The sequence below is a fragment of the Leucoraja erinacea genome, chromosome 1, assembly GCF_028641065.1.
Source record: "Leucoraja erinacea ecotype New England chromosome 1, Leri_hhj_1, whole genome shotgun sequence".
NCBI classification, from domain to species: domain Eukaryota; kingdom Metazoa; phylum Chordata; class Chondrichthyes; order Rajiformes; family Rajidae; genus Leucoraja; species Leucoraja erinaceus.
This window is the reverse complement of record NC_073377.1, coordinates 96119086-96140983: the sequence shown is the minus strand read 5'-3', so window position 1 is coordinate 96140983 and position 21898 is coordinate 96119086. Positions and strand designations below refer to the sequence as shown.

Sequence of the window (21898 nt, the reverse complement as noted above, 5' to 3'; positions counted from 1 at the left end):
ACAGAGCTCAGCCAACTTGGACTGCAATGCTATTTAACACCAATGCTCTTACCATTATTTTGGAAGCGAGGTTCATTTTCCACGTATTGTGCAGGAATGTAGCTGATCCTTGAATCGCACAACTCGCTAAAGGCTGAGGTTTCTCTTCCATGCTCACCCTGAGATATAGAGCCAGTTAGCAAGGAAGATACTGGAGATCTCTCTGGCAATGGTTCCCACTTGCAGGTGGTGTAACATGGACCACCTATCTGTGATGAGTGATCTGCTGGAGAGTGTTATTAAATTAAACATTAGTTTTCTGATTATTAAAATTAATTGAATGAAATTAGATCAATGTTTGGCATTTCTATAATTGAATACATAACACATCAGTACTCTGTGACCCTTGTTACAAAATGACTCTTCATCCAAGATTAAATATTGAAGTACCCACACATTGTTGGGACATATATGAAGAAAATGGAGAACCCAAAAGAAACCTACGTGGTCACAGGGAGAATGTGCAAACTCCACACAAAGTACCTTGGGTCTGGACCAAATCTGGGCCACTGGCAGTGAGGCAGAAAATAATTTGTAACATGCATCTTCGGCAATTTTCCTGCAGCTATTTTGAGTATAGAAATGCATTTTTTGAAAGTGTTCTACAAAACTGGCTCTCTGATGGTTTATATCAACAGTGATGTGGTAAGTGCTTGTAATCAAACTGTCAAGTATGGTATATAGAATGAGCTGCCAGTCAAGCTGTAGAGGTAGGTACAATAATAATGTTTGAAAGATATTAAGAGAAGTATATAGAAATGAAAGGTTTAGAGGGACATGGGCCAAATGATAAATGGGACTAATTCAGAATGCAACTTGGTTAGCCTGGAAATTGGGCCAAAGGGCCTGTTGTGCCAAACATGAGGCAAAGGTAAGCTAATCTCATCCGCCTGCACATGATCTATATCCCTCCATTTGCAGCATGTTCATGTGCCTATCTAAAAGCCTCTGAAATGCCACTATCAGATCTGCCTTGACCACCACTACTGACATCCCATTCCAGGCACCTACCACTCTCTAATTAAAACAAAATTGCTGCACACATATCCTTTAAACTTTTCCCCTCTCATCATAAATCCACACCCTCTAATCTTTGATATTTCCACCCTGGTGGAAAAAGGTTCTGACTGTCTATCCTATCTATGCCTCTTAATTTCATTTTTTTTTAAATTAGGTTTTCCCTCAACCAATAACACTATAAATATATATATATATATTGCATCTTCCTCACAGTCCACCAACCAATTCAGGTGTCGTCTGCAAACTTACGAACCGACCCATCTACATTTAGATCCCAGTCCTGAATATTTTTTGTATACTGAGAATTTATTTCCTCTTAATTTAACCATGAACACTGATCTTGTGCTTTGCACTTAATTATATAATGTGTTATTTGAACTGTATGAGACTTATAAATGGCAAAAATAAATCTCATTTTACTCCAACTCAATGGCACAATTTACTTCTATTCAGTTAAGTGAAATACTGGGATTATTTCCATTTCGTGGTTGGATGGGCAGCCCTTACGTTTGCTTTTAACTCTGCCTTATTTGGTTATTCCATTATGGTACTTTAGTATTCTTCTGCACTACTTGGATTCTGTTATATTGGTCGGAGTATTTCTATACATATTTAAGTATACTCTTTATTTGATACAAGGAATTTTATTGCATCCTGGTATATATGAAGATAAATTAATCTAAATTTCGAAACTAAAGAGACTCAGAATTTGCACAGATGTTGTTCTTCACGATCTCAAGAACCTATATTGCAAATCTAATTTAGTGAGTACACAATTATTTCTGATCAATTAGCCAGTTTATTTTTGATATTATACAACCTCAATGCCAGAATATTTTCTTTGAATATGCCGAGACTGATATATGGAATAGCAGGCCAAATGCTCTAAAACCTGCCCCATCATTCAAAAAGTCACCGTGACATCTTGTCTGCTCCTTATACCTTTATTTTTTGGAGGCCAATCGAATTGCTTGGGCTTGACCATACAGTACATTGCTTGCCACCGTCACAATCTAATATTCAAGCTGGCAGCTTCATGACCTTTCTAAATACTGAGCAAAAATCATTGCAAATTAGGACTTGTAAAATTGAAGAGACCGGTAAAACCTGGTTTATTTACTGGTTCATCTTAAATAATTTTACATTTATTCAAATCAAACAATTTCCAAAAGTAAAATATTACAATTTGTTATCAAATTTAAACACGGGATACACTGTCTGCCATTCAACCGAGGTGTAAATACCTGGTTTGTTTCCTGTAAAATTCCATATGAAATGTCGATAAGGTATGTTGTACAAATACTAAATGCCATGTTACAATTCCATTCATGAAGCCGATGTGAGATTGGGGGAGATTTCATATGCTTATCTTGTTTTTATAAACCACTTTACTCTTAAATAACAAAAGACCATGTCCAGTATGGAAGAATCTATAGCAGCATAAACAGGTGTAATGTTATAAACTGTGGCTTGATGACTTCTGAGGATAGCAAGACAGATACAAAGAAGTATGTTAGGTATGTAATAGAAATGGTGTTACCTGCCTCCAATTTAAAGGGGGAGGAGTGTTTGGTATGTGATATAATTAGAATTTCTTGTGCAAGTCCGCATGCGCGGGGGAGACTCGAGGGAGACTCAAGGTGGCGTCCTGGAATAAAGAAGTTTGTTAGTGTACTCCCGTGTCCACGTGTTATTATAAGTCTGTTCCAAGCACCCAAATACGCAACGATTTACGACGAGGATAAAAAAACAAAGAAGAAAAGAACAAAAGCCAAGAAAAAAAGAAAACAAGTTAAAATAGAGATTTGTATTTGGAAACAAAGTGGAACAGCACCAAGCAAAAAGATTTGGCACCAAATGGTTTTGAATTGGCACCAAAGAGAAAAAAGGTCGGAACGGGAAGCAAGAGCGCAGGGAAGACAAGCGGAGCAGTAAGGGTCACCGAGCGCAGCTGCAAGCTAGGAGCGATGGTACCGTGTAGGCCACAGACAGGTCTGGAGAAGCCACCGACGAAAGCCGAGTCTTCAGCCCAGCCGGGAGCAGAGTCAGCCCAGTGGGGGGGGGAAGCAGAGAAAGCCCGGTCGGGAGCAGAGTCAGCACGACCGTGAGCAGAAAAGAGGGTCCGGCCGCACAAGAGAAGCAGACCGGCCGAGTGGGAAAGCCGACCGCGAGAGGGAAGCGGACCCGGCCCCGTGAAAGAAGCGGCGCACAGTGCTTGCTCAGCCCCCGACGGCGGGGCACAGTCCCGATGAGCCAAGCAGCCAGGCGGGCCGTGGAGCCAGCGACGAGCTGAGCAGCGGTGCCCAGCAGATTAAGGCCGCGCTTTGGAGCCTCGACGGGCGGAGCGGCGGGGAGCCAGAAAAATACCTTCCGCAGGGCGTCCACGGGAAACAGCAGGCAAGTGAGCGGAACAGCGGGAGTCGACTTGGCAGGCAAGTCATTGAGACAGCGGAGGCAGCAGCAACGGGTGGCCAGCACTATTGAAAGGTAAAGGTGAGGCCCGGTGAAGCCAGCGAAAGCAGCAGCGGAGATCCGGAGTGGCCAGCAGCAACAGTGTCCTTGGGAGAACCTCTGGAGAATCCGAGAGGTCGAGGATGCACCAGAGTCCATAGGCCGACAAGCTGGACCAGTGAAATCCTTCACAATAAAAGCACTGGTTGAATGTAATGCATTGGTCACTATTCCTTCACAGTAAAAGCAGGACGGTTTGGATGTAATGCATTGGTCACTGTTATTAATAGTAAATCTGTGTGCATAGCAGGAATATGGTTTAAAATGTTCTAGTTGACTATTAACCTGAAATGTTGGTTATTGGTATAAATCTATTATTATAAGATTAAGTAATAGTCTGTGGGCTGGATAATCTCTTAGAATGTAAAATGATTAAGTCCAGGGCAGAAAACACAATGAGAGAACAGAATATAGGGCACCTGAATAGCAACATGACGGCATCCCCGGGCGCGTGCTCAGTGCCTGTGCTGCGCAGCTGACAGACGTCTGGACTGACATCTTCAACCTGTCACTTGCCCAAGCAGTTGTTCCCACTTGCCTTAAAGCCACCTCCATCGTGCCAGTGCCAAAACACTCCACTGCGGCAAGCCTCAACGACTTCCGCCCAGTTGCACTTACCCCCATCATCACCAAGTGCTTCGAGAGGCTGGTCCTGGCACACCTCAAAAGCTGCCTACCCCCCACACTGGATCCCTATCAGTTTGCCTACCGCAAGAACAGGAGTACGGAGGATGCCATCTCAACGGCACTTCACTCCGCCCTCTCCCACCTCGACAACAGAGACACTTATGTAAGAATGCTGTTCATCGATTACAGCTCAGCATTCAACACCATTATTCCATCAAAACTGATCACCAAACTCGGTAACCTGGGCATCGACCCCTCCTTCTGCAACTGGATACTGGACTTTCTAACCAACAGACCCCAGTCTGTGAGGTTAGACAAGCACACCTCTTCAACCCTCACCCTGAACACCGGCGTTCCACAGGGCTGTGTGCTGAGCCCCCTCTTCTATTCCCTCTTAACCTATGACTGCACACCTGTACATGGTACTAACACCATCATCAAGTATGCAAATGATACAACGGTGATTGGCCTCATCAGCAACAACGATGAGCTGGCCTACAGGGAGGAGGTCCAGCACTTAGCTGCATGGTGCGCTGACAACAACCTGGCCCTTAACTCCAAGAAGACCAAGGAGCTCATTGTAGACTTCAGGAAGTCCAGAGGCGGCACGCACACCCCCATCCACATTAACGGGACGGAGGTGGAACGTGTTTCTAGCTTCAGGTTCCTGGGAGTCAACATCTCCAATGACCTCTCTTGGACCCACAATACCTCTACTCTGATCAAGAAGGCTCATCAGCGTCTCTTCTTCCTGAGGAGACTGAAGAAGGTCCATCTGTCTCCTCAGATCCTGGTGAACTTCTACCGCTGCACCATCGAGAGCATCCTTACCAACTGCATCACAGTATGGTATGGCAACTGCTCTGTCTCCGACTGGAAGGCATTGCAGAGGGTGGTGAAAATTGCCCAACGCATCACCGGTTCCACGCTCCCCTCCATTGAGTCTGTCCAAAGCAAGCGCTGTCTGCGGAGGGCGCTCAGCATCGCCAAGGACTGCTCTCACCCCAACCATGGACTGTTTACCCTCCTACCATCCGGGAGGCGCTACAGGTCTCTCCGTTGCCGAACCAGCAGGTCGAGGAACAGCTTCTTTCCGGCGGCTGTCACTCTACTCAACAACGTACCTCGGTGACTGCCAATCACCACCCCCCCCCCCCCCCCCCCCCTCCGGACACTTATTATTTTTTTAATTCAAATCGTTTGCTATGTCGCTCTTCAAGGGAGATGCTAAATGCATTTCGTTGTCTCTGTACTGTACACTGACAATGACAATTAAAATTGAATCTGAATCTGAATCTGAATCTGAACAGGTAACATGGCTATTCAAATGGTAGGAAAGTTGCCCCAGTTAGATTTTGGGTGTAATTTTGAGAAATGGACTGAAGTCTTGGAGGCCGTTCATTTCCAATATTATCACTGCGGAGGAGATGAAGAGAGCATGGTTCATATTAGGCTAAGGAAGAGAGGATTATCACACCTTATGTACGTTACTGTGGCCAGCAAAGCCCACGGATAAAACGTACGAGGAGTGTAAGGAGGCATTAATGGCTCATTTCTCGCCAAAACCTCCAAAGGCATCCAGAGGCAAGGAGCCTGAACTAAAGAGGGCAGGGAGACCCTCAAAGGACAAAAGTCAAGGGCAAAGTGACACAAGTCAAGTGCCAAGTGCAAGAGATCAAAGGCAAAGGGACAAAAGTCAAATGAAAAGGGACATTGCCATCCAGAGGGCAACCCTAACTATGCAAGCTGCATTCAAGGGTATGAAGGTACGGAGAGAGATCCGGAACAAACAGAAGGCAGCAACGGTAATACAAGCAGCATTTAGAATGCACGGGGTATACCGTCCAAACAGGGCAATGAGATTGGAAGCTATAATAGTACAGACCCATTATAGAGCAAACCTTCAAATGGAAAGTGATCGCAAAACGTACATGAAGGTACGCAGAAGCGTTGTGCTGCTTCAGGCTGCCTGCCGAGGAAAACAATTGTGGTGCATGCACAAATATGCCAAGGTCATACAGACTTATTATCAGATGCATAAACAGCGTCAGTATTTCAAGAAACTATGCTAGTCTGCCATTGCGGTACAGCAACAATACCGAGCTTGCCAGATAAGAGATGTCCAAGTGAGACATTATAATAGTTTGAGAAAAGCAGTGGCGTGTATTCAGGCCTTCTACTGCGGGATCAAAGCCAGAGAATTGGTTGAGAAAATCAAGGCAGCACGCCATATTAAGTAATTCTTAATGATGTGCATTATAAGAAAACAAAAGGTGGCTGTAGTCAGTCTGCAAGCTGCATACCGTGGTTACCGATCAAGGGTATGCTACAGAGCTATGAGACAAGCAGTCATTTCGATCCAGAGATGGTACAAAGCATGCAAAATAGGGCATTCCCAGTTTGTGCAATATCAGTCACTGAGGTATGCAACTATTACCATTCGGGCTGCCTACAAGAGTATGGTGGTTAGTCAGTGGGTTAAGCAAAAGAGCTACTGTAAAAAGTCAGTCAGTACTCCGTATGAGTTGGTAGGCTGTGACTCTTCTCTGCACCGTTTCTATGCAATGTTTTTAACAGCGATCTAACCTGTCATGGTCCAATCCAAAACCAGTCTTTTAATTTTACGACACCCAACTCCAACACACGTTGTCAGGTCAGACTGGGCTTTTGCTCAGGTGTTCAGCCGTGATATGAGAAGACAAGGACAAAGTAAAGCTTTGGAGAGGAGGGGTCAAAGATGCACAAAATGGAATGGAAATAATTGGGAAATGTCAACCAGCGTGTTGGACATGCGGATGACATGGCCAGTCCATCGAAGTCGGTGCTGTATTACTGTGGTGGTGATGCTGGTCATGTTGGCTTCCTCCAAAACGCTGATGTTGGTGCGTTTGGCCTCCCTGCTGATCCTCAGAATCTTTCATAAGGATCTTTGATGGTATTGTTCCAGGGCTTGTTCAGCATAATTGGTTCATTTTGGTATAGTTCAGCATAATTGTGTGGGTCGGGCCCCATCCTCAGAATAAGCAGAAGGGTTCCAACTACTGAAATCACCTCAACAGAATAATTACAATTCATAATAAGCAACACACCTACTAGGTTTGAGTTAAATGAAGAGGTTGGGGGACTTTTTGAATGGTGTGGTTTTGTTGAGGTTAAACTCAATTGAAAAATACTGTTGCTACCTTAACTTGGTTCAGTTATTTAAAGTACGACAGGAGGAAAGAAAGTTTTGCACATTGCCAATACACTGAAACCAAAGCACCTCCATTGTCATGTGAAACCACCTTACAATTTAATGATAGAATTTATTTTAAAGTACTTGCACCTGTCAGGAAAACACTTGCAAAGTGAACACATGTTGGAAATTCGGGCACAAATTCCTCACTGTTTATGTTAATGGCAGAATTTCCAATGGATTATTAGATAATGCCCTTTTACTGACGACCTGGGTTATTGTAGCCCAAAGTGACAGGGTGACCATCTACCATCTGCTTCTGTAAAAATAATATGTTGAATGCTTCTCAGTTCAGTTTCAAGTCAGAATATGATTCTAACATAGCAGCAACTCTGAATTGCTGTTATTCATAATCTTAGTTCAAAAGAAGTCATAGGATTGTTGAGAATTTTAACCATTTTTTCCCATAAATTAATACTCAGTATGATGAATTGTGGACTGTACATACTTAATACTAAAATATTTTGCTGATTAACAATTAACGAGATTTGCATCAATTTGCTATGGAAGTGTATAATGGAGTCCCACATAAATTAAGCATGCTAACAATAGCAAAACACAAGCTATTAGTGAAATGCCAACAGAGATGGAGATGACAGTTATAATGTTAAACTCACCACTGCAAGTTAAATGGTCAATATTGAAAGGATCTTTCACATCTGAAGTACACGTTAGTTGTTCCCTGCAGAAGAAATGCACAGAGCATTCCACGTAGCAAGCAACATACACAGATTTAGTAGCAATTGCATGACAGTTAATTATAGCAGCTATTCACACCTGTCCTCATATTTTATCAGAACACAAAGCACATTTACGCACATGCATCTACTACATTTCAAAGTTTTAGATTAATGGAAATGATGAACTATTTTTATTTGGGAATGAAAGACATTGATAAGGATTTTAAAACTTTTCTATGCCTCTCATGATCCTTGATCGAACTATGTGTAAGATACTGAGTGATAATCATGTCGCTGAAGCCATGGAGCAGCATTGACATTTATTGTTGATGTAAACTGAGAACGTTTCCTTTTCAATTGTCATTCTACACAACTATGGCATCATGCAATCTAAAACTTTCTCCTGTTTGATCTAACACATGTGCCTTGCACTGTGTGAGGAAGTAGGAAATGAAGCCTCTTTAAAAGAGAAAGGGAATGGGAGCAGTTTGCGTAAAGCCTAAATTTATCTATGCGCTGGTTATTATGAAAGGTTTGTGGGCAGTAAAGATTTAGCATAAAAGTATATTACTTTTCTGATCCCAGTATCTTCCCAGGTGTTATCAGGAAAATGAATCATCCTACCATAATCAGAGAGCAGTGCTGAACTACTATCTACTTCTTTGGTGCCCCTCGCGCTACCCTTGATTGGACTTTGCTGGCTTTACCTTGCGCTAAATGTTATTCCCTTATTATGTATCTATACAATGTAAATGGATCGATTGTAACCACGTATTATCTTTCTGCTGGCTGGTTAGCATGCAACAAAAGCTTTTCACTGTACCTTGGTACATGTGACAATAAACTAAACAATAATGTTTTACACAATTGTGTGCTAGATTTTCATACAAATTAAGAATATTAACCGACAAGTTAATTCTTTCTCCCAATGAATCATGTTAGAGAGAACTCAATGTTACTATATATGTGAACCCGAAGGTTGTATTAAATAATTCAAACTTCAATGAAATTTGTTTTTTCAAAAAGCAATTCATTTTAGTAATTTGGAACGTTTGATCTGCATTGAATCTTTTTACTATTACTTAAGGCAGAAAATAAATTTTCATTTGTTTTCCTAACAGTGTGCTTATGAACAAAAACGGAGAAAAATATATTTAAAAATCAACAGTTTAAGAAAGAACTGCAGATGCTGGAAAAATCGAAGGTAAACAAAAATGTTGGAGAAACTCAGCGGGTGAGGCAGCAGATATGGGGCGAAGGAACAGGTGACATTTCGGGTCGAGATCCTTCTTCAGCCTGTTCCTTTGCTCCATAGATGCTGCCTCACCCCGAGTTTCTCCAGCATTTTTGTCTACCTTATAATTAAAACAGTAATATTTTCAAACCTAAAGAGAGAGTCTTGGTTTCCTCGTTCCCTACAGACATCTGTATCCAAGTCGTCACTAAAAATGAAAACAAGAATAAAAGTAATCTGACAAAATACATACCATTGTAATTTAATATCTATCAATATGGAGAGGGCCCAGAGGAGGTCTACAAGAATGATTCCAGGAATGAGTGGGTTAGCATATGGTGAGCTTTTGACAGCACTGAGCCTGTACTCGCTGGAGTTTAGAAGGTTGAGGGGGGACCTCATTGAAACTTATAGAATAATGAAAGGCACAGATAGAGTGGATGTGGAAAGGATGTTTTCACTGGTGGGAGAGTCTAGGACCAGAAGTCATAGCCTCAGAATTAAAGGGCGCTCTTTTAGAAAGGAGCTTAGGAGGAACCTCTTTAGTCAGAGGGTAGTTAATTTGTGGAATTTATTGGTGGAGGTTGTCAGTGGATATTTTTAAGGCAGGGATAGACAAATTCATGATTCGAACGGATGTCAAGGGCTATGGGGAGAAGGCAGGAAAATGGGATTATCAGCCATGATTGAATGGCGGAGTAGATCCGAGCTGAATGGCCTACTTCTAACCCTATAACTTGTGAATATTCATTACTTAAGACATTAGAAAACCCAGGACGATTCTAGAAACAGTCATTGTTCATTAATAGAAAACATTGCAATGTTACACTGGAACTGAGCTTTTTTGCAGCTTAACTATAAATGATGAGGCCCAAGATGCACATGAAGGGAACAAATGTTCATTTGGGTATGTCATTGAATCACGGTTGGAGTAGGGTATAAGGTCAGCAATTACATTTTAACAACTACAGGAAACAAGAGGTTTAATAACCGCAAGAATAAATGAAAATGTACCCAGTGTTCATATCTTACACTGCATGCATGTTCCTTGATCTTTGTTCTCCCTCACATTCATTGTAATTTATGTTGGTTGATCTGTTGCACCCATCACAGACAGTATTCTTAAGGTCCATTAAAATATTGGTCAGGTGAGGGTTCAAATCCTCTTGGAGACAACAGGTTCTTGAAGGTGCCTGAAATTCACACACAAAATGAAACAAGTCAAAACGGGGCTGATTTTGTGAGGCGAATAAAAAAAGTCTAAAGTGAATGATAATATGCAACCTGAATTTGTTTTAAACTTTGAATTAGGGAGAGGAAATAGAAATAACCTTTATCTTCATGGTTTGGACAATAAACCCCTGAGTTGGAACATTAGCTAGCTACAGGAGCCACCTGATGACCATTTACATAGAAGGTAATGGAAGTGGATTGCGTTTTACATCAAGAATTTACTCAATTATTTACCATCCCTGTGGTGAAGATGAAAGTGGGATCCAATTTTATCAAGTGATGTTTTTTGTGTTTACATTCTCCTTCAAAAACAACTGGGCATTCAACTTGTTGTTTGATTGATTACTCTTGATGACCCCAATGATATACTTGAATCTACAGGATTTTTTTTGATTTTTATAAAGAGCTAATTAATATGGCGGTGAATGTTTTGTTTTTTTAATATGGAGTCATTTATTGTAAGTTGGCATATTTGGTTAGATAATACTTTGGTTTTGGGCTTGGTTTTCTTAGTTGAGTACTTATCCTGGAGTTATAGAACAAATTCTTTGTGTTTTAATTGGAATTTTACATCCAGCCCAGCTAGTGACTTGTGAACAGAGCAGCTGACAACTAGGGAAAGTCCATGTAACAGCTTGGAAAGACAACTGACAGGGGGGAATAGACCCCACTGGAGCTGCTTTGGGTTAGCACCTCTTTGCAGCAGAGAAGTAGATTGTAAACAGTCTCACTGCACCCCTAAAAAGCTACGACAAATAAAAGAACAATACTCCTTGAGTCTGTGAGAGCTGGGGCGTAAAATGACTCACAGGTGGGTTACCCGGCTACAGACCACGGAACAGAAAACTCACTCTATACTCATGACTGCGTAGCCGGACATAGTGTGAACTCCATCATCAAGTTTGCCGACGACACCACTGTTGTTGTGGGACGAATCACTGATGGGGCCGGGTCAGAGTATAGAAGTGAGATCGACCGATTGACCAAATGGTGCCAACACAATAACCTGGCCCACAACACCAGCAAAACCAAGGAACTGATTGTGGACTTTGGAAGGGGTAGGATGGGGACCCACAAACCCGTTTATATCAACGGGTCAATGGTGGAAAGGGTCAAGAACTTCAAATTCCTGGGCGTGCACATTTCCGAAGATATTTCCTGGTCTCAGCACACTAATGCAATCATAAAGAATGCACATCAGCACCTCTACTTCCTGCCATAATGCCCATATCTAGTTCCTGCCACGCTGTCCTAAAGTCTGTGGTCTAAAACATATGCGGACATCTTGGAAATATGCTTTCACTAAATTTACTATTGATCCTGTAACTTTAAAGAAATCAAAAGCACTCTAAATAAGACTATGTGGCACAGATCCAAATGCATTTGGCAGGTCCAAAACACTACATGCAACTCTCGAGCTTGGCTGTCAAATGCCACATTACACTAATATGTTGTCAGCAACCTGCGAAACCTGGGATTCCTGCTTTCTAAACTGCGTTATCTATTAATCTGTTCCTTTCTATATAACGCACCCTCTGTGCCATTATGCTGACGAAAATCTTGCCTTCTACATTTAGGAAACATATAGGTCTAAACTGACTTAACTCTGAAGACTCTCTCTCCTTGGAAACAAAAATTCCCCCTGCTCTACGCCAAACCATTGGTATGGCATGTTTCTCTCAAACTATACGCAAGAGTCTCCACAAGAATCTAAGCACATCAGGTGCATTTTTATATACCCGGTAAGGGACTCCATTTGGCCCTGAGGCCGAAGAAGCCTTTGCACGCCTTACTACTGCTTCCACTTCCTTCCACTTTGGTGGCAAAACATCTAACATACTCTGTCTCTCTTAAGGGTGGTATATCTGGTGGGAAACCCATTCCCCATTTCTTTTCTGAATCCGAGTATGTCCTTTTTAAAGATTCCTTTAACTCTTCCTTAGAAGCTTTGAGTTTTCCACATTTTTCCTGACTAAACATTCTTTTAACAAATTTAAATGGATCCCTATAAAATGCAGACCCATCTTGCTCCATCTTCTTTCTCTTCTTCCTAAGGTGTTCTGCCCTCCTTAATATTCTAACCAATTTCTTAACTCTTCTCATCAACTGTAGCCTTTCTCCACTGCTTTCTCCTCTCCTTCACAAATCTTTTGATTTCTCTCTCTTGTCCAGATCTAACCACCTGTAGAGCTGCACTTTCTTTTTCTCAATAACACGAAACCTGTCTGCACAATATTGGTGAATAAACTCTCTCATCTTATCTAACTTGTCCCTTTCAGACTCTCCAACACCTTTACCAAATCTATATTAACAGTTTCCCATTCCTTCCTTTCGCTTGCCCTCGGCCATTTAACTAGGTTTCAGCCCACCGTTCATCTTCCTGACTGGCAGATTAACCTCACCACCACCTACATCCCCCTCTACAGCACTTGTTCCCTCCTCATCAGTGACAGGGGTAATGATATCCTGTGAACTGTGGTTTTCTACGAATATTCCAGGTGCCCACTTGATAATCCCAATGATATACTTGCATCTACAGGATTTTTTTTTTTTTTTAAATGGGGCAGGATGGGGACCCTCAATCCCGTTTACAAGAACTTCAAATTCCTGGGCATGCACATTTCCGAAGATCTTTCCTGGCCCCAGCACACTGATGCAATCATAAAGAAAGCACATCAGCGCCTCTACTTCCTGAGAAGACTACGGAGAGTCGGTATGTCAAAGAGGACTCTCTCAAACTTCTACAGGTGCACAGTAGAGAGCATGCTGACTGGTTGCATCATGGCTTGGTTCGGCAACCTGAGCATCCAGGAGCAGAAAAGGATGCAGAAAGTTGTAAACACTGCCCAGTCCATCATCGGCTCTGACCTACCCACCATCGAAGGGATCTATCGCAGTTGCTGCCTCAAAAAGGCAGCCAACATCATCAAGGACCCACACCATCCTGGCCACACTCTCATCGCTCCGCTACTATCGGGCAGAAGGTACAGGAGCCTGAGATCTGTTACATCCAGGTTCAGGAACAGCTGCTTCCCCACAGCCATCAGGCTATTAAACTCGCCAACAAACAGACTCTGAACTGTAACAGCCTATTGCACTTTATCTGTTTATTTATGTGTATATTGAACTGAACTGTTCTGTATTTTTGCTTACAATATTCTGTTGTGTTGCAGCAAGCAAGAATTTAATTGTCCTATCTGGGACACATGACAATAAACTCTCTTGACTTGACTTTGACTTGAGAAAAGACTACGAGTAGGATTAGTGCATCAATGAAGGAAACAGCGGTTCAGTGGTAGAGGGAAAAAATCACCAGGTCTGTTCTTGGGGTTGGCAGAAACTAACAACAGCAAAGGGCCTCAAAATACATCAGGGAAAGAAAAAGTGCTTGTTAGAGGAAGTGCAGGGAAATCGCATTGAGCAGTACTTCTTGAGAAGTCAGGTAAGTCAGTCGAGTGAAGTCCATTGACAGGTAGTAAGCTCAGCGGGTGAGGCAGCATCTATGGAGCGAAGGAAATAGGCAACATTTCGGGCCGAAACCCTTCTTCAGTCTGAAGAAGGGTTTCGGCCCGAAAATGTTGCCTATTTCCTTCGCTCCATAAATGCTGCCTCACCCGCTGACAATCACTATAGTGGTCTTTTTAGACAACACCACTTTTGATTATCAATTTTTAGTTAAAATGTACCAAGACCAATTTTGGAACGTCTCTGACTATTTTTTTTGATTTGGTGTCCTTTTTTACTAATACAATCTTTTTAACAATTAAAATAAAAAGTATTCATACTTTTGAAGAACAACCAGCTGGGAAAGCTCCAAGTTCCTCACAAGTATTGTTAAGCTTGGTGTCGATCCTCGGGCAGGTGTGATCCTGGAAGGAAACCCATGTTGTAAAAGTACTTCAGGAGTTAATGATCAATCTTTAATAGAACAGAGATTAATTCACACAATGCTCATTGAAACAAGGAATCTGTGTGTTCATTTTGTTTTGATTCCCCTCTAACCTTATTTCTAGGTTTGCAGTGCTGTTCTTTTCTGTGATAAACATGACAAAAAAAGTGTCTGATGCAATATAAAACAATATATGATGCAAGTTCAGCAATCTGAAAGACTATCATGGATTCCCTCCCTTCGACCTGCTGAACTTATTTCCAGCATTTTTTGTTAGATTCATTCAAAAGAGATTACTCCTTTTTTCATGGAGGAAGGAACTGCAGGTTTAAACCAAAAGTAGACACAAAAAGCTGGAGTAACTCAGTACGTCAGGCAGCATCTCTAGAGAAAAGGAATAGGTGACGTTTTGGGTCTGAAGAAGAGTCTCGATCCGAAACGTCACCTATTCCTTTTCTCCAGAGATGGTGCCTGACCCGCTGAGTTACTCCAGCTTTTTGTGTCTTATGCCCCTGTCCCACTTAGGAAACCTGAGCGGAAACCTCTGGAGACTTTGCGCCCCCCCCCAAGGTTTCCGTGCGGTTCCTGGAGGTTTTTGTCAGTCTCCCTAATGATCGAAAGTGGTTTCCGCTTCTTCTATGTTCCGGCGATTATTTCAAAAAATTCAAAACTGGCCGCGACTGAAAATAGGTTGCCGTTTTAAAAATCGGTAATTTTTTAGTCGAAGCCGGTTGCGATGCTAGTTGAAGGCGGTTGCCGGAGGTTGCAGGTAGTGGAAGACCTTTATTTCACCCAGTTTTATTCCACCAGGGAGGTCTTACCTTCCACTAACTGCAACCTCCGGCAACCGCCTTCAACCAGCATCGCAAACGGCTACGACTAAAAAATTACCGATTTTTAAAACGGCAACCTATTTTCAGTCGCGGCCGGTTTTGAATTTTTTGAAATAATTGCCGGAACATAGAAGAAGCGGAAACCACTTTCGACCATTAAGGAGACTGACTAAAACCTCCATGAACCATACGGAAACCTTGGGTGGGGCGCAAAGTCTCCAGAGGTTTCCGTTCAGGTTTCCTAAGTGGGACAGGGGCATTACTCTTTTTTCAGTCAAAGGAGCTTTGTGCCAGCACCAAAATAATTGTGAGCTCCCTATTGTAAAAATATTGTAAAAAATTGTCACTGCTGCCATCCTGAGATTTTTAAACACTTGAGCCTTTAAATGGTTGCCTTCATTTGACTGGTCCATCATGAACAGACAAAATAACACAGGGCACCCCCAAAAACAAATGAAACAATATGAAGCACAATTGAATACTGAAAAATAAAGTTGTATTGATTACTTGTATTAGCAAGGATGAGCACTTACATTGGAAAGGTATCCTGGTGAAGTCCGGGAAGGTGATGGATTAACACAGGTGGGAGGGGAATAGCCTCTAGGATTTGGATATGGACAGGTAGTAGAACCAAAATTTGGACCTTGGAGCTCCTTGAAAACAAATATATTAGACAGAATTGTAGATGGCATACCCATTAAAAAAAAAAAATTACTAATATATTGTAAAATATAGGTGCAGGAGGAGGCCATTCGGCCCTTTGAGCCAGCACCACCATTCATTGTGATCATGGCTGATCATCCCCAATCAATAACCCATGCCTGCCTTCTCCCCATATCCCTTGAATCTACTAGAGCTCTATCTAACTCTCTTTTCAATCCATCCAGTGATTTGGCCTCCACTGCCCTCTGTGGCAGGGAATTCCACAAATACACAACTATCCCATTTGACACCCCACCCCCCTTATTCAGTTTATGAATAATTAAAAACTAAACAGCAAAGAGTAACATAGAACAGCTTCTCCATTGGAAGCTGCACACAACATTTTAAGGCAATTTACCTTCTGAATTGCAAAATGACAAATTGACTTATCTTTGGTCAATAATTTCTCCAGTAGCATAGCTACTTCAAAAACTCACCACTGAGGAATGGTTGGTGGAATTTAATACAGAGAAGTGTGAGGTGTCGGACAAGGGCAGGACCTACACTGTAAATGGTAGGCCTCTGGGTAGTATTGTAGAGCAGAGGGATCTAGGAGTACAAGTGCATGGTTCCTTGAAGGTCGAGTCGCAGGTAGATAAGGTGGTCAAAAAGGCTTTTGGCACTTTGGCCTTCATCAGTCAGCGTATTGAGTATAGAAGATGGGAGGTCATGTTGCAGTTGTATAAGACATTACTGAGATCGCATTTAGAATATTGTGTTCAGTTTTGGGCACCATGTTATAGGATAGATGTTGTCAAGCTTGAAAGGGTTCAGAAAAGATTTACGAGGATGTTGCCAGGACTAGAGGGTGTGAGCTAAAGGGAGAGGCTGAGTAGGCTGGGTCTCTATTCCATGGAGAGTAGGAGGATGAGGGGAGATCTTATAGAGGTATACAAAATCATGAGGAATAGATCGGGTAGATGCACAGAGTCTTTTACCCAGAGTAGGGGAATTGAGGAGCAGAGGACATAGGTTCAAGGTGAAGGGGAAAAGATTTAATGGGAATCTTTTCCACATAGAGGGTGGTGTGTGTATGGAACAAGCTGCCAGAGGAGGTAGTTGAGGCTGGGACTATCCCATTGTTTAAGAAACAGTTGGACGGGTTCATGGATGGGACAGGTTTGGAGGGTTATGGACCAAGCGGAGGCAAGTCGGACTAGGGTAGCTGGGACATTGTTGGCCGGAGTTGGTGAGTTGGGCCGAAGGGCCTGTTTCCACATTGTATCACTCTATGATTCTATGTTGTTATTCACATCTGTATTAACAGTTTCTGCGTGGCTCAACATGTCCCATATAAACCAACTCAAATAAAAATGTTCAGACACAGCTAGATCACCAGCAGCAACCAAACATTGCTTAGATTAAATATATTTAACACATGGCTCATAACTGAAATGTATCAAGGAGAGAAGCTTGATGTGTCATTTATTATTTAATGAGCTAAATTATCCAAAGTAATGTAAATTGCAAACTTAAGTGTAAGTGAAATTCTGGTGTCTTATTAAATCATGATAATATGATCTCAATTTAATTTAGAATTTGTGTGACAGCCATAGCAAGGTTCAGCTTAGGTTAGCTTGATAATGTTCAGTTTGAAGGATTGCAGCACATGTTTTGCAATGCAAGTCCATCCCAGTTCATGTCACAACATAACAAATTACACTCAGGCTCGTTCTGTTTAGGGTTACATCTTGGATGAGAAGGAAAGGTTCTCCAACCTGATTGCAGTTTAATCATTACGCTTTCAAAGTTAATCTCCCTTCACAGACATCCCCAAACCGTTTTTAGTTTAGACACAATGCGGATGGAGACAGGGCCTTCCGCCCACCGAGTCCGCGCCGACCAGCGATCCCCATACACTAACACTATCCTACACACACTAGAGTCAATATACAATTATAGCAAGCCAAGTAACCTACAAACCTGTACGTCTTTGGATTGTGGGATGATACCGGAACCCCCGGAGAAAACCCACGCAGGTTACGGGTAGAACCTACAAACTCCACACAGACAGCACCTATAGTCAGGATCGAACCCAGGTCTCTGGCAGCAACTTTACCACTGCACCACCAAGCCTCCCTTTCATTCTCTTCATCCAACACTACTCTGCTGGTTTGTCAGAAAACCTTTAACTAGCCCACTCATTGGATTCCTTCATGAATGGCACAATGAACATGAAGCATTCTCAATCCCAGCATGCTGTTCAAATTTCTAACAAATTGCAGCAAACATTCATTCTCAATTAAAAGGTTACAGTAGTCCTTTACTAATTAGAAGCCAACATAACCCCAGCTATCACGTCCCAGTGAACAATTATTTAACTTCATTCAGTTAAAAAGGTCACCTGAGGAAGGTCGGCGTTGAGAAGTAAAATTGCTCTACATAGCAATCATGCAAAGCCACATTCTAACAGAGCAGTCTACATTTTACATTTTTTTCGAGTGCAATCTCAAAGTCTCAGCAGGACTGGAATGAGCATGCAGTATGCTGTCTATGTCTATTTTTGACTCATCGCTTTCCATTCCATTCTTAACCTTTCCAAAAGTAGTCCATCAATACAGCATTACTTGCTTTTGATAGAAGACGATTTCCTCACAGCCCGAGTAAACCATTGGTAAACATTTTATATCCTGTCTTGTCCTATCTTGCAAATTCAGAAACTACGTTTATTAATAGCAATCTTTTAAAAATCGAGACACAAGGGACTGCAGATACAGGAACCTCAAGCAAAAAAATAAACTTGCTGGTAGAATTCAACAGGTCAGGAGGCAAATGGACAGTTCTGTGGAGAGAAATGGACAGTTAAAGTTTCAAGGCCTCAAATTTTGTGACTGATATTTTCTGGAAGGGATTATGGAGAATTTAGTTGACAGTGGACACAGCGGAAATATTGGCTGACAGTAAACATTCTGTCTGGCACTGTGTCAGTGTCATGAATAAGCCGCACAAATGTTCAAAAGCAAATCTTAATGCTTATTTTTATTAGAAAATCCCTTACATGTAGTATGTAAAATGTGTACATTCTCTTAAAAAACTCCGCCTTTCACTGGAATCTACAACCTGTTTTTCCTTCATGAATATTTTAAATTCCACCATGAAATTACCAGACACAACACTGAATGTAACCTCTAAGCTTGCTTCCACACCAGTTCTGAACCACACCATGATAGTAAGCAGATCGCTGAGATGGTTGACTCACACCAAATCTGCCATCCCTGCTGACCCCAGACACAAGATGATTGGACGCTGCCCCTGTTAGAATAGTTCCTCATTGTTACGTTTATTTCCATCTGCTAGTTTGGTTTAGTTCAGGCGTAGTTTAGATACTGTGTGGAAACAGGCCTTTCGGCCCACCAAGTCCACGTCGACCAACAATCAACACCTGTATTGTAGTTCTATCCTACACACTACCAAAACCTAAAAACCTGCATGTCTTTGGAATGTGGGAGCAAACCAGAGCATCCAGAGAAAACCTACGCAATCATACAAACTCTGTACAAACAGCACCAGAGTTCAGGAATGAACCCAGGTCTCTGTGAGGGAGCAACTTTACCTCTGAGCCAATGTGCTGCCCCATCTGTATTAGTTAGTCTGAATCATTGAATTGAATGATAGATCCCTTCTGGATATATTCATACTATATCAGGAAATTACAATATTATAACCCCAAACAGGCATCTACTAGTGACAACATCTATTAATTAATTTTAATTTACTGATCAAAAGTGCAACAAACCACAATGGGAAACGTGGTTAGTGGCCAAGATATTGGACAGAACTGTAAAATACGAGTAAGCAAACGGTTGAGTTTTCATGGGAAAAGAGAGAGCGGGACATGGTGTGCACCCTTCTCCGCTCTCATCGAGATTCCTCAAGCTCCGGATGAAAAGACTCGGGGTTCTCTTGCCTGTTGTGTCTCTCTCAAGGCAGGGATGTTAATATCTGTGACAGCAGAACGACATGTTGGGCTTGTCCATGAAGATCCTGAACTTCATTCTGAGGAGTGGAAGATAACCTATGCATAATTATATTTTCAGGTGGGATGTTGGTTGCACACCAGCGACCACAAGAATATGGCAGAGTCTTGCTAGATGTCAAGGGGTATGAAACACCTAGGGACTAGAATCTGCTATATGGATATTTACATTCTTAGACATGTACATGGATGCCTCTTCTCTTTTGCACATGCACGCACAGGTGTATGGGTGGGATTATTCATACAAGCCCCATGCCCATTGCCTCTTGCTCTCAGCCCTCCTCCTTCACCTCACTTATGTAAACCACCTTCATCTTCTACTGAATAACAGTCTCAAAGTATACCACCTATGATAGATGTAAAATCATTCAGATTATCAGGTTCAACAGATCAGTTGCAGAATGATATGTTGGAAGTAAAGTCTCCAAGAAAATTCAAATATTGGGTAAACGAGCCATACCTTTACTTCCAAAGCATGTTGTAGTTTTAAACGCATGAAGTCTTGTTCCTGACGCTGAATAACCGATTGACAATCAGAAAACCGAAGGCAGGCCTGTTTTACATGGAAACCACAAGCATACTAAATTTATCAGCCAAATTTATCATTGCTCTTGATATGTTTTTTTGTACAAATTATCAATATTTCCCCCAATTTAACAGCAATTATAAACTGGACTATTGCATAGTTTAGATGCTTAATAAATCAAAAATATGTTTCTCTACATTTTTCAATTACTAAAAAACATTTTGTTATAGCAGGGATGTCTAACCTGCAATTCCAGAAAGATGCATTATATACATCTTGCTAATCAAGTCCTCAGCAACTCACTCCCATTAACGTTTATATTTACCTCCCTCCCTCAGCATTAAACTACATACAACACAGGGGGCATTTCCCACATTATTCACGTTATTTCCTCTATCATGTATCTATCTGTACACTGTGGATGGCTTGATTGTAATCATGTTTTGTCTTTCTGCTGACTGGTTAGCATGCAACAAAAGCTTTTCACTGTACCTTGGAACATGTGACCATAAACTAAACTAAACTAATTATATCTTGCATGATTTCCCATCTTATTCCATAAATTCCCCCAACTTGGCAAGGATCTGTCAGTTACCCTGACCATGAAGCAACCTATGACCCTCAGCAAAATCTATGGATCAGGATGGCAAGAAGACAAGAATTAAATTAACTAGAAAGACAAAAAACAAAATCAGCTTTAAATCACAGTCGCGTGACAGGATTCCATAATTGGGTACAGACCCAAAGGTTAAACAAAAGAATGCTAGTGGAGCAACAGCCAATACTGCAACATATGACTGGTTATCAAAAATTACAACAGAATCTTGATCCGTTGGGCAAATGGCCTAAGTAATGGTGAATGGCGTTTAATGCAGATAAGTGTGAGGTGGTGTTGCATTTTGGGAACACAAACCAGGGCAGGACATTCACAGTGAATGGTAGGGCCCTGGGGAGTGTGATAGAGCAGAGGGATCTATGAGTGCAGACACATAGTTCCTTGAAAGTGGCGTCACAGGCAGATAGTGTGGTCAAGGAGGCTTTCAGTACATTTACCTTCATCAGTCAGAGTACTGAGTATTGAAGTTGGGATGTTATAGTTACAGTTGTACAAGACATCGGTGAGGCTGCATTTGGAATACTGTGGTCAGTTTTAATCAACCTGGCCTAGAAAGGATGTTGTGGAAAGGGTACAGAGAAGATTTACGAGGATGTTGCCAGTACTTGAGGGCCTGAGATCTAGGGAGAGGTTGGACAGGCTAGGACTATATTCCTTGGAGCACAGGAGGATGAAGGGTGATATTAAAGAGGTGTATAAAATCAGGAAGAGACTAAAACAGGTGAATGCAACCGAGTTATTTACACAAAGTTTGGAATCAGGAACCAGAGGAAAAAG

The 21898-nt window shown here is 41.9% G+C and overlaps 1 protein-coding gene across 7 annotated transcripts in view; it reads right to left on the bottom strand.

Annotated features, from left to right (window-relative positions):
* LOC129699694 (coiled-coil domain-containing protein 158-like) overlaps positions 1-21898 on the bottom strand; it is a 100683-nt gene that overhangs the window by 1376 nt on the left and 77409 nt on the right. For 5 of the 7 annotated variants that reach the window (XM_055639726.1, XM_055639694.1, XM_055639712.1 and 2 more), the window contains 7 exons: positions 20440-20532; positions 15835-15954; positions 14365-14448; positions 10379-10539; positions 9498-9554; positions 8050-8114; positions 53-265 (listed from right to left, as the gene is read on the bottom strand). In XM_055639726.1, the coding sequence (XP_055495701.1) occupies positions 53-265; positions 8050-8114; positions 9498-9554; positions 10379-10539; positions 14365-14448; positions 15835-15954; positions 20440-20532 (793 nt within the window). The remainder of the gene's footprint in view (positions 1-52; positions 266-8049; positions 8115-9497; positions 9555-10378; positions 10540-14364; positions 14449-15834; positions 15955-20439; positions 20533-21898) is intronic. The other 2 variants (XM_055639702.1, XR_008723920.1) reach the window with 2 other exon arrangements.